The following is a 14,544-nucleotide window of genomic DNA, read 5'->3' on the forward strand; positions in this document are numbered from 1 at the left end:
TCTTCCCAACCCAGGGATGATCAAACCCAGGTCTCCTGCATTGCAGGCGGATTCTTTACCAGCTAAGCCACAAAGGAAGCCCAAGAATGCTGGAGTGGGTAGCCTATCCCTTCTCCAGCAGATCCTCCTGAACCAGAAATCAAATGAGGGTTTCCCACATTGCAGGTGGCTTCTGCAGTGACAGCGGCCAAAACGGGATTATGGAGTAAGCTGGACATATGCAACACACTCCAGGTGTCACTGTTTTCCAGCGCCCCTAGATGGGACCATTCAGGTGCAGGAAAACAGGCTCAGGGCTCCTACTGATTCTGCATTATGGTCAGTTGTATAATTGTTTCATTATATATGACAGTGTAATAAGAATGGAAACAAAGTGCACAATAAATGTGGGCTTCCCAGGTGGGACTAGTGGTGAAGAACCCACCTGCCAATGGAGGAGACCTGGGTTTGATCCCTGGGTTGGGAATATCCCCTGGAGGAGGGCATGGCAACCCACTCTAGTATTCTTGCCTGGAGAATCCCATGGACAGAGGAGCCTGGTGGGCTAGAGTCCGTCCATGGGGTCCCAAAGAGTCGGACACGACTGAAGCAACTTCACACACGTGGACACACACAATAAATGTAATACACTTGAATCATCCCAACCTCCCCCACCCCTGCTGCCAGTCAGTGGAAAAATTGTCTGCCCCCAAACTGGTCCTGGTGCCAAAAATGTTGGGGACTTCTGTTATATACTATGTACCATTATATTATGAAATGAATATATGCATGTATGCTTGCATGCTAAGTCGCTTCAGTTGTGCCCAACTCTTTGTGGCTATGGACTGGAGCCTACCAGGCTCCTCTCTCCATGGGATTCTCCAGGCAAGAATACTGGAGTGGGTTGCCATATAAAATGAATATACTTAATGTGAAAAGTATACTGAGCATACATGAATCTTTATTTTATGATCCATAAGGTACCACGCTTAAAACCAAGGGCATATTAGCTGTGAACTGATGTAAGGCATGATCCTGAATTTAACAGTCCTTATCTGGGTGTCTTGCCTGCAATTATGCCCTGCCCCAGTAGATTTCAGCTCTGCGCGCCTGTCTCCTTTAGGAGCAGCACCACCAGCGCAACTTCAAGGAGGTCCTGTCCCCCAACATGTACAGCTGCAAGCTCTGGGAGGCTTCTGGACACTGGCAGCATTACAATGAGAACATGTTCACCTTTGACATCGACAAGGACACTTTCGCCCTTAAGCCCATGAATTGCCCAGGGCACTGGTGAGTATGAAAAATGAAGCAGATCTGTACCTAGCAGATATTTCACTACAGTTAGTTTTTAATGTAATTTTGCTTTTTGGAGTTAAGAGGGTCCTTTAACATGAAGAGCGGTGTTTAGAAATCATCTTTACCAAGTTGTTTCATTCTGAAGGATGAATTTACTTTTAAAATATGTTTGCTTTTTGCCAGATGTGGGCTGTTGGCTGGAAAACATTTAGTATTTTGTGCTTCTCAGACGATAATATTACCCATCAATTTTATAAATTATTACATTTCTCTTCCCAGTGGTAATATACTTCAGATATATATATTTGCAGAACATTTAGTTCTTAGATGCTATTTGGGTTGATTATGACAAGACCAGTGAGCTCACAATCAGTGACTGGATTTCATTGATTCTAAGATGCATTCCCCCCCATATTTCAACATCCCTGAAATTGAGACATGTTTTATAGTTGGTATCTTAGCATTATGCCATTATTTAATTCATGGTAGTTTTCTTTCTTGGTTGCACATAATGTAATGGTCCATGTTAAAGTCAAGGTTGTCTTAGAGTCTATGAAAGAATGTAAGTATCATAAAGCTCCATAGGATGTGAATGCAACCTTGTCAGAGAAGTAGATTTTACAACTAGAAGTGAACAAAAAATTTTTCCACCAAAAAATATTTTCCACCAAAAAATATCCCACCTATTGTAGCTTCATATCAACATACCATTTTCAGTAAATTGACTTTAGAAGGTAGCTACTTGAAAGAAACCTCTGAGTACTGAAGAAAACTTTTTGCCCTTTTCAGTAAAGACTAAAGGAAGTTCAACTCTGTGGGAACTGCATATAAAAGATACGTATTTATCTTTAATTTTATGAAAACTGATATGTAAATATTATATAGCCTCCTGTTTTTAAACAAAGGTGGAGGCTAAAACCTAGTGCTTTGCATTCTCCAAAACACCTGTATTAACTACTACTTAACTCAGTTTCCCATTGGGTACCAGTTGAAGCTGTGATTTCAGTATTATTACAAGAAAGCTGAACACAGCAGAGAGTATAATTTTATATTTTCTTATATCAGAACAAGGAATCAGGACCACAGTGGCTTAGTGGTGATGGGGTCTGTGAGCAGGGGTTGCTTCCTGCAGAAGAGAGGCCTTTCATGCAGAGAGAATATTAGCAGGGTGCTTTAGACACAACCATTTCCTCCTGGAGCTCATGAGCAGAGTGAAGAAGGAACAAATACAGTCAGTCAGTTAATGAAGAAGTAAGACCGGTGTCAAAACTGCACCAATTCTGGCTGTTCTTGGAGCCTGAGGCTCGACTGACCAGCCCTTCTGGGGAGTGCCCAGGGCTGCCTCACGTAGGAAGTAGCCTTTGAAATGGATTGTAGGTGGTTGAGAATAGGGAGCAGTATTTCTGGAGGAGATGATTGGGTTCTTCCTCAGAGTGTGCAGTGATCTAAATACAGCGTTCAGTAATTCATGGGAGAAGAAACTTCTTTTAATTGGTGATCTAAGAACCAGAATTCGGTGTTTACAAATCCTGAGTCATTTAACTGTTAACTTACTAACAACATTCAGATGGTTACTGCATCTCTTCTGCAGTAAGGAAACACTGTGTGCCCCTGTGTCTTTTCTAGTCTGATGTTTGCCCATCGTCCACGATCTTGGAGGGAAATGCCAATCAGACTTGCTGACTTCGGGGTTCTTCACAGGAATGAGCCATCAGGAGCTCTGAGTGGCTTGACCTGCGTCAGGCGCTTCCAGCAGGATGACGCTCACATCTTCTGCACAGTGGGGCAGGTAGACGGGAACTCAGGGAGGCATGGTCAGCACAGGTCCATGTTAGGGCAGGTAAGCAGGGACTCAGGGAGGCGTGGTCAGCATGGGTCCAGTGTGGCTGCCTTAGACGCATTGCTGGGTCTTTCAGAGTTGCTGTGAACTGAGTTGTTCAGTCTAGTCTAGTCTCTGAGGTCCCATCAGTTCCAACACATTCTTTTGTATCATTTTTTTAGCTTCCACATATAAATGATCTGATATGAATTTTGACTTTTTCTGATTTACTGCACTTAGTATGATGATCTCTAGGTTTATCCATGATTGCTACAAATGGCATCATTTCTTTCTTTTTATGGCTGAGTAATATTCCATTGTAGATATGCACCATATCTTCTTTATCTGTTCCTCTGTCAGTGGTCGTTTAGTTTGCCTCCATGCGTTGGCTATTGTGAATAGTGCTGCGGTGAACATTGAGGTGCATGTGTCTTTTCAAATTAGAGTTTTCATCTTCTGGATATATGTCCAGGAGTGGAATTGCTGGATCATATGACAACTCTTATTTTTAGCTTTTTAAGGATGCTCCATACTGTTCTTCATAGTGACTGTACCAATTTATATTCCAGCAACAGTGTAGGAGGGTTCCCTTTTCTCCATACCCTCTCCAGCACTTATTATTTTATAGACATTTTGATGATGGCCATTCTGACTAGTATGAGGTGATACTTCATTGTAGTTTTCATTTGCATTTCTCTAATGATTATTGATGTTGAGCATTTTTTCATGTGCCTATTGGCCATTTTTACATCTTCTTTGGAGAAATGTCTGTTTAGGTCTTCTGCCCGTTTTTTGATTGGGTTGTTTGTTTTTCTTGACATGAAGTCTATTTTTTTTTCTTTTAAGCTTCTTCCAACTTTATTAACATTAATTATTAAGTAACATTATTTTAAGGGTATTAGTGAAATTTTGGATGTGTTTGTTTTTCAGTTTTGCCTGGAAGTTAGAATTTACTTTTTCAGGTTTTTATCTTAATTCAAATTCAAATTGCCGGGCAAAAGGCCACTATTAAATGGTTTGACCTAATAGACAGTTACAGACCCCTCCAGTCAATAACAATGGAGTATACATTCTTTGAAAGTGCCCACGGGACATTTCCCAAAATAGACCATATTCTGGGCCATAAAATGAGTCTCAGTAAATTTAAAGGGATTCAGTTCATGCAGAATATGTTCTCTGGGGCTTCCCTGGTGGCTCAGTGGTAAAGAATCTGCGTGCCAATGCAGGAGACGTGGGTTTGATCCCTGGTCTGAGAACTAAGATCCCACATGCTGTAGGCAGCTAACCTTGTGTGCCACAGCTAGAGCTTGTGCTCTGAAGCCTGTAAGCCCCAACTACTGAGTCCATACACCCTAGAGCCCATGCTCCACAAAAGAAGTGACCACGGTGAGAAGCCCGTGCGCTGCAACTAGAGAGTGGGCCCTGCTCACCACTAGGGAAAAAGCCTGTGCAGTGAGGAAGACCCAGCACAGGCAAACAAAATTTAAATGAATGAATAGTTTTTTAAAAGTTCTCTGGCTGCTTTGAAATTGAGGTAGAACTCAATAACAGAAAACTATCTGGAAAATCCCCAGGTATTTGGAAAGTGAGTTATACGCTTCTAAATAACCATGTGTCAAATAGAAAATCAAAGGGAAATTAGAAAATATTGTACACTAGCTTGTGCACAACATGAGTTTGAACTGCCCCTGTCTATTTCTACACAGCAGTTTTTATGAATACATACAACACTGCTCCGTGAGTCGCAGTTAGCTCAATCTGCAGGTGTGCAACTGCAAACCAAGGGCCAACTGTACAGTTATGCATGGGTTTTTCATTGTGTGAGGGGCCAGTACTCCTAACCCCAGCCGTGTTCAAGGGTCAGCTCTATACCAAATGAAATGTAAAAGAAACACAATATATCAGGATTTGTGGGATGCCATTAAGATGGTACTTTAGAGGAACACCCACATTAGAAAAGAATGTTTTCAAAGAGATAGCCTCAACTTCTACTTAATAGACTAGAAAAAGGAGAGCAAGTTACATTAGAGATGAGCAGAAAAAAGAAAATAATAGCAGAAAAGAAATCAGTGAAATAGAAAAAAGAAAAACAATATGCAGTATCAACCCAGAGGCTGGGTCTTCTGGATCAATAAAGTTCATAAACCTTTAGTTTTGTCAGAGAGAAAACTAATTAAAAATATCAAGACTGGAAAATTCCCTGGCAGTCTAGTGGTTAGATCTCCATGCTCTTACTGCCTGGGGCCTGGGTTTGATCCCTGGCTGGGGAACCAAGATCCTCCAATCAACAATGTACAGCAAAAAAAGAAGAAAAAAACTTAGGGCTCAGAGATGTGCCATTCCTGCAGATTCCACAGATATTGAAAGGATACTAAGGTAATAGTATGAACGTGCTTACGCCAGGAAATTTGACAAGTTAAATTAAATGAACAAATTCTTTGAAAAACACAAGCTACCAAATTTTACTCAAGAAGAGATAGATAATCTGAGTAGTCCTTTATGAAAGAAATTGAGTTGGTAGTTAGCAACCTTTCCATAAAGGAAACTCCAGGCCCAGAAGGAATCACTAGGAAATTCTACCAAATACTTAGAGAAGGAGTCATGCCAAGTTCTGCTCATTCCTGGCAGGCATTAACAGGGACCCCCTACACCCACCCTGTAATGTCAGTGGAGACTAAGTGGCACCGGACTTCCACCTTCACCTGGCAGCCACATGGTGCCTCCTCCACTGCCTGCTTGAGTGGGGAGATGAGACTCCCGCCAGCACTCCTCGGTGATGAGGCTGCACCCTGGGGTCAGTAGAAGCCACGTGAAGAGTGGTACCAGGACACTCCGGCCGCTCCTAGCCAGAGGGTCATCGGAGAAGCCTACCAGGGTGTAGAACTCCTGCAGTCGCCCAGCAGTAACAGGGAGCCCCTGGCCTTCTCACAGTCCCCGGTGGGAAACCCTGACATGTGCTCCCACTCTGCCAGGCCGTCCTCCCTCCCTGTTGGAGCAGAGTCCGTGGAAGACCGTGAAAACAGGTCATTTAAATAAAATCTGAAGTCTTATAATAGCCAGAATGTCCAGATTTCAGAAATCAGTCATCATGTCAAGAAGAAGAAAAATCTCAACTTGGATGAAAAAGGGCAGTGTAGGTACCCTGCTGTGGAGATGATAGGGTTATTTGAATTATCTGATGAGACCACCATAAAAATGCCTCAATAAACAATTACAAACACACTTGGAACAAATGCAAAATTTAAAAAATCTCAGGAAATAGAGGATATAAAGAACCAAATGGAGATTTTAGAACTGAAAAGTGTAATAACCAAAATGAAATATTCAGTAGATGGATTCTTGGAGAAGAATGGAGGGGACAGAGAAGAGAATCAGTGAACTTGAAGACACCAATAGAATTGCTACCAGCTGAAAAAACAGAAAAGAGACTGAGAGAAAAATGAACAGAACCTCAGAGACCGGTGGGACTATAACAAATGCCTAATATATATGTCACTTCCCTGGTGGCTCAGACGGTAAAAGCGTCTGCCTACAATGCAGGAGACATATATATGTCACCAGAGTTCTGGAAAAATAGAGTAGGGTGGAAGTGAAGAAGTACTCAAAAGAGGTAATGGCTGAAAACTGGCCAAATTTAGCAAAAGCCATAAGCTTACAGATTCAAGTAGCTGAGAAAGTCCAAGCAGGATAAACCCAAACCAGGTGGTGCAGTGGTAGAGAAGCCACCTGCCAATGCAGTAGACATGGATTCGATCCCTGGGTCAGGAAGATCCCCTGGAGAAGACAGTGGCTATGCACTCCAGTATTCTTGCCTGGGAAATCCCATGGACAGAGGAGGAGCCTGGCAGGCTACAGTCTGTGTGGTCACCAAAGATCAGACATGACTTAGTGACTAAACAACAACAAAGAAACATTAGACACATTAGAGCCAAACTTACAAAAACTATAAAGAAAAAAATGAAAACAGAAAGAAGTGACACCTTACCTTCAAGAAAAAAACTAAAAATGAAATAACAGCAGATTTCTCATCAAAATGAAATATAACCTGTTGTATAGCGTGGGGCACTCAATGCTCTGTGGTGGCAAAGAGGGGATGTATCTACACATGTTACTGAATCACTTTGCTGTAGAGCAGAAACTAACACAACACTGTAAAGCAGCTATATTCCAATAAAAATTTAAAAAACAAAATTCAGAGGCCAGAAGGAAGAGTCACAGCGTTTTCCAAATGCTGATATAACTGTTAAACCAGTATTCTATATCCCCCCAAAAAAATCTTTCAGTGATGAAGGTGAAGTCAAGACATTAGATCTACCTTAAAAGATTGCTATAGGAATTTCTCTAAAGAGAAAGGAAATTATAAAAGAGTCTCAGAACGTTCAGAACGAAGAAAGAACTGTAAAAATAAAACATGGTAAGTACAATTTGTTGCTGTTGTTTAGTTGCTTAGTTGTGTCCGACTCTTGGAACTGCATGGACTGTAGCCCACCAGGCTCCTCTGTCCATGGGATTTCCCAGGCAAGAATATTGGAATGGGTTTCTTCTCTAGAGGATCTTTCTGGACCAGGATTTGAACTCACGTCTCCTGCATTGGCAGGCAGAGTTTTTTACCCTGAGCCACCAGGGAAGCTCAGTTAACTACAATAAATATTGCTTTTCCTTTTTCTTTTGAGTTTTCCGTGTTATATCTGATGATTAAAGCAAAAATTATATCATCATTGGGGACACGGAGTAAATGGCTCAAGGATCCCTGTCTTATTTCTTGCAATTGCACGTGAACCTCAAAATAAAAAGTTTAACTTTAAAAAATGGGCAAAAAGATGTGACCATTCAGTTTACCTAAGAATATGTACAAGAGAAGGTACACATCTAAGGAACTAAGTGGATGGCAAAGACGCATGTGAATGAAGTGTTAAGGATCACTGGTTATTGAGGAAATGGAGATTGATGCCCTATGAGCTGCCTCTATGCCTACAGAATGGCTGACATTTCAGAGACAGACTCTGACATGTGTTGAGTGTGAGGAGGCACTAGATCTCCCTCTCACCAGTTGTGGAGGTTGAAGATGGTACAGTTCCTCTGAGAAATAGTTTGGCAGTTTCTTAAAGTGAAACATGCACCTACCATATGTCCCAGCCATCTTACTCCTTTTCTTTTCCCAAGAGAAAAACAAAGCACCTGTCCATACAAAGACCTGTACACACGTGTTCAGAGCAGCTTTACTTGAAGTTGTCGAAATGTAGAAACAGCCCGATGACTGCTGAGTGTGTAAGTGAACAGTGGTGCATACACAGAGTGGACAGCTGCTTAGCAGGAAAAAGAGTGATCTGCTGCTGACGCTGTAGCATGGATGGATCTCGAAAGAATCGTTTACTGTTAGTTTCAGTGGCTCAGTCGTGTCCAACTCTTTGCTACCCCATGGACTAATAGCACACCAGGCTCCTCTGTCCGTGGAATTTCTCCAGGCAAGAACACTGGAGTGAGTTGCCATTTCCTTCTCCAGGGGATCTTCCTGAGGGATCAAACCATGTCTCTTTTGTCTGCTGCATTGGCAGGTGGATTCTTTACCACTAATGCCACCTGGGAAGCCCTTGAAATAAATGCTATGTGTGGGAAGTCACTTCAGTCATGTCTGACTCTGTGACCCCATGGACTGTAGCCCACCAGTCTCCTCTGTCCATGGGATTCTCCAGGCAAGAATACTGAAGTGGGTTGCCATTTCCTTCTCCAGGGGATCTTCCAAACCCAGAGATCATACCACATCTCTTCTGTATCCTGCATTGGCAGGCAGCTTCTTTACCACTAGCATCACCTGGGAAGCACTGAGTGTAAAAACTGAAAGAAAATAGCATGGTTCCACATGTGGTTCCTCTGATGAAAATCTGCAAACCTAATCCACAGTGACAGGACAGAAGCAGACCCTTGCTGGTACCCTTTGTCTGCGTCTATGTTTTTGCTGCCCCATTTCGCTCACACCTAGTGCTCGTTTTCCTCCTCTTTGGCCTCTCAGCTCAGCCCTGCTCTCCTCACCCTGCGCTCACTCTGTCTTCAGTCCCTCTGCTAACCTCAGCTGCGTGTCTCAGCTCTCCCTGTGAGCTCCAGACCCCAGTCCTCCAGGGGACATGTCTGCTTGGCCATCACACGCACCCTCACGTAGGCCAGGTCCAGTGCCGGCCCTTCTTCTGCCTCTCTCCCCACGTCCTCTCCTTTTGGCGACACACCAGCACCCTCTCCACAGCCCTGGCCAGGAACCCAGGCCGGGTTTTCAAGCCTCATGTCCAGTTTGTCACAAGCCCTGTCGATTGCTCTTCCGAAGCATGTTACTCCTGAATAATTTCACTCATTCCTCATTTCTCTGCATCCGGCGCGGTGCTGACTCTGCAGGCAGTCACTGTCTGTTAGTGAACAAGGACAGGTGTCCTGCAGATGCAGCCCACTCCTGTTTCAGCCACTTGTTTCCAGCACCAGCCTCCTGCTCCTGAAGGATCCCAGCAACTCCCAGATGGGCTGCTCTTCTCATCTTGCTGGTCAGTCTCCCAGAGTCAAATAATCATGGTGAGCTGTGTTGTTCCTCTGCACCACTTCTCACTGCTCGCTGGCTCAAAAGTGCAGCCTTCAGCCTGGCTCTGGAAGCACTGGGTTTCCTCCAGCCCTGACCTGCCTCCGTCCTGTGTACTCCCTCTCTGCCTTCTGCTCGGTCACAGGCAGCTCCCACGGCTGGCCTGCCCTCACTCACTCCTCTGTCTTCTGGGCCTTCATACTCCGTGTTTCCTATGCTCAAGGGGGTTCCCGCCCTGGCCGCATTGGAGGGCTGTCACCTCTCCCCTGGGTGCAGCTTGGCCATCACATCCTCTGGCCAGCTGCTCTTCTCCTGGGTGGCATGTGCATGGAGAGGCACCCTCGCCTGTGCCTTTGCCCAGTCCTGTGCTGGACCAGCAGCCTGAAGGTGCATATGGGCATCTGGCAGGTGTCCTGTGAATATTCCAGTGAGAAAACGACAACAAGGTGAACAGTGCCATGGACTGTCCTCCACAGTAAAAGCACACTTTATTTCTGGCTGACAGGAAGAATTTTTTTAATGCTGTAAATGGATTTAATTTCTCATTTGCTCTAATTTCAGATTGAAGAGGAGATAAAAGGGTGTTTGCAGTTTCTGCAGTCTGTTTACTCAACGTTTGGCTTCTCCTTTCAATTAAATTTGTCAACAAGACCTGAAAACTTCCTGGGAGAGACTGAGTTATGGGATGAAGCTGAAAAGGTAGGGAGAAGCAAAGTGTTACCTTTCATTTTACCTTTCATGAAGTTGTGATGCTTTGCAGTGGAAATTATAGACTGGGAAGTTTGGGATAAATGTGCTAATTGTAGAACACAATTAATCCAGTTTTCTTCAAACACCGATAAGAACGATACCTAACATTTGTTTCACACGTTAGTTTATATCAGGGTTTTGTTTGTAGTCTTTTCAGTGCTGCTTCCTAATAAACAATTTCATAAGTTTTTCAAGAAATCCTCTGGCTCGTTTTTCAGCAGCTCTGGTCAGACCTCTGCCCGTGGGACCAATGTAGGTCCCTCAGCTCCTCAGAGCCAGATTAACCCCAGGCTTTCTCTGTCCTACTTTCAGAGTTGTAATGAGTCATTAAGAGCACTCCAGCCGCACATGCACACCGCAAGCAGACAGCTGTGTCCGGAGCCCAGCAAATACTGCAGTGTAGACCCCAGTGCTCCTGGGAGCCAGAGACGTGGTGGATGTGGGACAGGACAGATAGATGGCAGGGAGAAGGGGTGCAGGGCAGTGTATACAGCCAGGCCTAGGAGCAGTGGTTTCAGCCCTGGCCTGACCTTGCATAAACCTGAAGCTTTCTGACCCTTAGCATCTCCAGCCGACCTTCCCAATCCCTGTGTCCTCAGAGGCTTCTGCCTTATGTTCTTCCCCCTAACCTGGCTTAAAAAATTTTTTTAATTCCCTGAAACTCCTCCCCTCCCTCAGCTGCTGTAGCTGGGCCTCACTTTGTCTGAGAACACGTATCAGAGTCCCTTCAGAAACGCTCCACCCCCAGGGTCACCCCCTCATGGCGCTCCACCCCCAGGGTCACCCCCTCAGGGCATTCCATCCCCAGCGTCACCCTCTCCAGGCCCTCCACCCCCGCGGTCACCCCCTCTGGTTGCTCCACCCCCAGCATCACCCCCTTGGGGCCCTCCACCCCTGGGGTCACCCTCTCGGGTCCCTTCACCCCCGGCGTCACCCCCTTGGGGCACTCCACCCCAGCGTCACCCTTTCAGGGCCCTCAACCCCGGGGTCACCCCCTCAGGGCACTCCACCCCAGCGTCACTGTTCGGGTTCCAGTGCACGGGGACAGTGACGGAAGCCTGGCTGCCATCCAGAGTGCCCAGAGCCTGCTGGCGTGGGCACACCCGGCCCCACCAGCAGCACGGGTGTCTCCACTGCCTGCTGGTTGGAAGGACTGTGTGCAGCTGAGTCTGCAGACCATGGAGGGCCTCCCGCTTCCACATCCCAGGGGCCACCAGGGGTGCTGCCCACCAGCCATGGGCACAGAGATGGGGGAGAACAAAAGAGGGTGCACAGCCTGCCCCCACCCCAGAGCGCCTTACACCTGCACACGGAGTGCTCTGGGGCAGGGCAGAGCCTGCTTGCCCTTTACCGTGCAGGGTCCCTCCTGAGGGGCTGGGAGTGTGAGGTGGGGGCGCTGAAGAGGCAGACGAGCCCGAGTTCCCCTGCCAGCTCTCACTGGCAGTCACTGGACATGTCAGTGAGTGATCCTTTTGCCCCCAGTTAAGTGTCTGTTTCCTGAGAGCAGGCACCATCTTAGTCATCTTCCTGTGTCCTCACCCAGACTTTACTGACTGTGAGAGGGCTCAGTAAGAACAAGTGGAACTAACATGGAATGTAGTGAAGATTGACAGTGACTTACTATTTTGAGCTATAGGACAAAAAGAAAATGTACAATGAAGTGGAAGTTATTAATGTTCTCTTCTTATTAAAAAATAGCAGCTACAGAATAGCTTGATGGAATTTGGGAAACCATGGAAGATAAATGCTGGAGACGGAGCATTTTATGGTCCTAAAGTAAGTAGGCAATATGCCTCGAAAAGAGTAAAACTGGAAAGTAAAAACTGTGTCTAAGCAAACGTCTTTGAATTTACAGATTGATGTAGAAATCAAGGATGCTCTTGGCAGATACCATCAATGTGCTACAATCCAGCTGGACTTTCAACTGCCTATAAGATTTAACCTTACATATGTGAGGTAAGTGACTGTGATGAAAAACACAGGACTGATGTCTTAAATACTGTCACTCACACCTTAGCAACATAAGAACAAGCATCAGTGAATGTCTGTCTGTGTACAGTGCACTCAGCATATGTTCACCTGCTTCTTACCTTGTTGGAGGTCAGCCTTCATTTCCTCAGGCTCTGGTCAGTGGGATGGTGAAGATTAGAACAGTGAACAGATAGAGAAACACACCCCAGACAGTGACATCTCCCTGAGGTGGAGGAGGGGGCTTTATACAGGCTGATCCTGGGTCTGTGTCTCCAGGACAAGGCGGTTGCCCAGGAGAGCAGACAGAAAAGGCTGTTTCATCACTGCAAACAAGCAATTTAAAAATTTTTTTTCTCAATACACAGTAAAGTCGACTTTGTGTGTCTGTGTGTCTGTGTGTCTCTGTGTGTTTGTGTATATGTGTATAGTTGTGTAAGTTTTATCATTGTGTGGAGCAGTGCCCACCACCCCGATTGTGATCCATCAGACCAGCACACTCCTGTTCCTCTGTGGTCACATCTTCCCCTCCAGCCCCAGCAGCCACTGGCCTGCTCTCCTTCACTTACACAGGTCACACACATGGGGTCATGCTGTATGTCACCTTTGAGGGTGGCATCCCCTGTCAGGGGCATGCGTGATAGCAAGGTGACTTGTCACCAGTGATGTTAACCTCCATTGCTCAGGTAAAATAGAATTTCCCAGGTTTCCACACTGCAAAGTTACTCTTACTCCCTTTCCGTAATGTGACTTTCCTGGTGATGCATATGCATTTTAGCTGTTCTGGGTCTTCATTGCTGTGCCAGCTTTCCTCTAGTTGCAGTAAGCGAAGGCTACTCTCATGGTGCATGTGCTTCTCACTGTGATGGCCTCTCTTGTTGTGGAACACAGGCTCTAGGGTGTGTGGGCTTCAGTAGTTGCAGCTCCCCAGGCTCTAGAGCACAGGCTCAGTAGTTGTGGTGCATGGGCTTAGTTGCTCTGCAGCATGTGGGATCTTCCTGGACCAGGAATCAAACCCATGTCTCCTGCATTGGCAGGCAGATTCTTCACCACTAAGCCACCAGGGAAGCCCTGGGTTTTGTTTCAGTCCTAAGCAGATTATTGATTTTTTAGCAGTCATTGTGCCTGGGCAGGTTCAGGCTGTAATTTCCAGCCTGCCTTCTGTGACTATGATGTCAGCTTAGTTTGCCAGGCCTATGTACTATGTACTCAGCCCTCTGTATCCATATCCAACGCCTGTGGGGGCCCATGGTACCCATTGCTGCATAGGAAGGACTAAAGCATTCCTGGATCTCGGCATTGGTGGGGCCTTCCTGTCCTGTGTGCGCCACCCCAAGTCCAGGTCCCACAGCTCGGCTCTCGAGGCTTCTGTGTGCTGTTGGGTCAGGTCCTTAAACACGTGGTGAGTGGTGAGGCGGGGCAGCTCTCCCATGCCCCCTGCTGTCTGATTTTCTTGAAGTCCTTTCTGCAGTCTGTGGCCAGGAGGCTGGGCTTTAGCTTCCCTACCCCACATGCTCTTCCCAGACTCTCTGTGTCACACACCACACATCAGGGGGCCAGAGTGAGCACAGGGACTCACCCCGTGCACCTGCGCTCAAGGCTGTCTGGTCAGACAGAAGGGTCCCTGCCTCAGAGCTTCAGGTACCTGTTTACTCTCTGTGCACGGTGAGAATACTGGGGGCTGGAGGAAGAGAGCAGGAAAAAGAAACAGAAGGAAACCCCAGGACCACTCCCTCTGCTCTTTCTGAGACTTAGTGGGTTTTTTTCTGGCTCCTGGCCAGAAAGCAAGGATTTCTCCTAAAGCTTTTCCTGTCTGCACCTGGTGTGTATTCTTGGTTGTGGACTGTCTTTATGTCCAGGCCTTACAAAAGGGAAGACAAAATTACAAGGACCTAATCCAGAAAAACATCTATTTCTGCTTTATTGACTATGCCAAAGCCCTTGACTGTGTGGATCACAATAAACTGTGGAAAATTCTGAGAGAGATGGGAATACCAGACCACCTAACCTGCCTCTTGAGAAATCTGTATGCAGGTCAGGAAGCAACAGTTAGAACTGGACATGGAACAACAGACTGGTTCCAAATAGGAAAAGGAGTACGTCAAGGCTGTATACTGTCACCCTGCTTATTTAACTTATATGCAGAGTACATCATGAGAAACACTGGACTGGA

General features: G+C 45.9%; 1 protein-coding gene across 1 annotated transcript in view; it reads left to right on the top strand.

Annotated features, from left to right (window-relative positions):
* TARS3 (threonyl-tRNA synthetase 3) overlaps positions 1–14,544 on the top strand; it is a 44,539-nt gene that overhangs the window by 21,348 nt on the left and 8,647 nt on the right. Inside the window, exons 11-15 of the mRNA XM_052659758.1 lie at positions 1,103–1,269; positions 2,902–3,115; positions 10,215–10,352; positions 12,102–12,179; positions 12,259–12,359. Of these exons, the coding sequence (XP_052515718.1) occupies positions 1,103–1,269; positions 2,902–3,115; positions 10,215–10,352; positions 12,102–12,179; positions 12,259–12,359 (698 nt within the window). The remainder of the gene's footprint in view (positions 1–1,102; positions 1,270–2,901; positions 3,116–10,214; positions 10,353–12,101; positions 12,180–12,258; positions 12,360–14,544) is intronic.

The sequence above is a fragment of the Budorcas taxicolor genome, chromosome 21 (genome assembly GCF_023091745.1).
Source record: "Budorcas taxicolor isolate Tak-1 chromosome 21, Takin1.1, whole genome shotgun sequence".
In the NCBI taxonomy this organism is placed as follows: Eukaryota; Metazoa; Chordata; class Mammalia; order Artiodactyla; family Bovidae; genus Budorcas; species Budorcas taxicolor.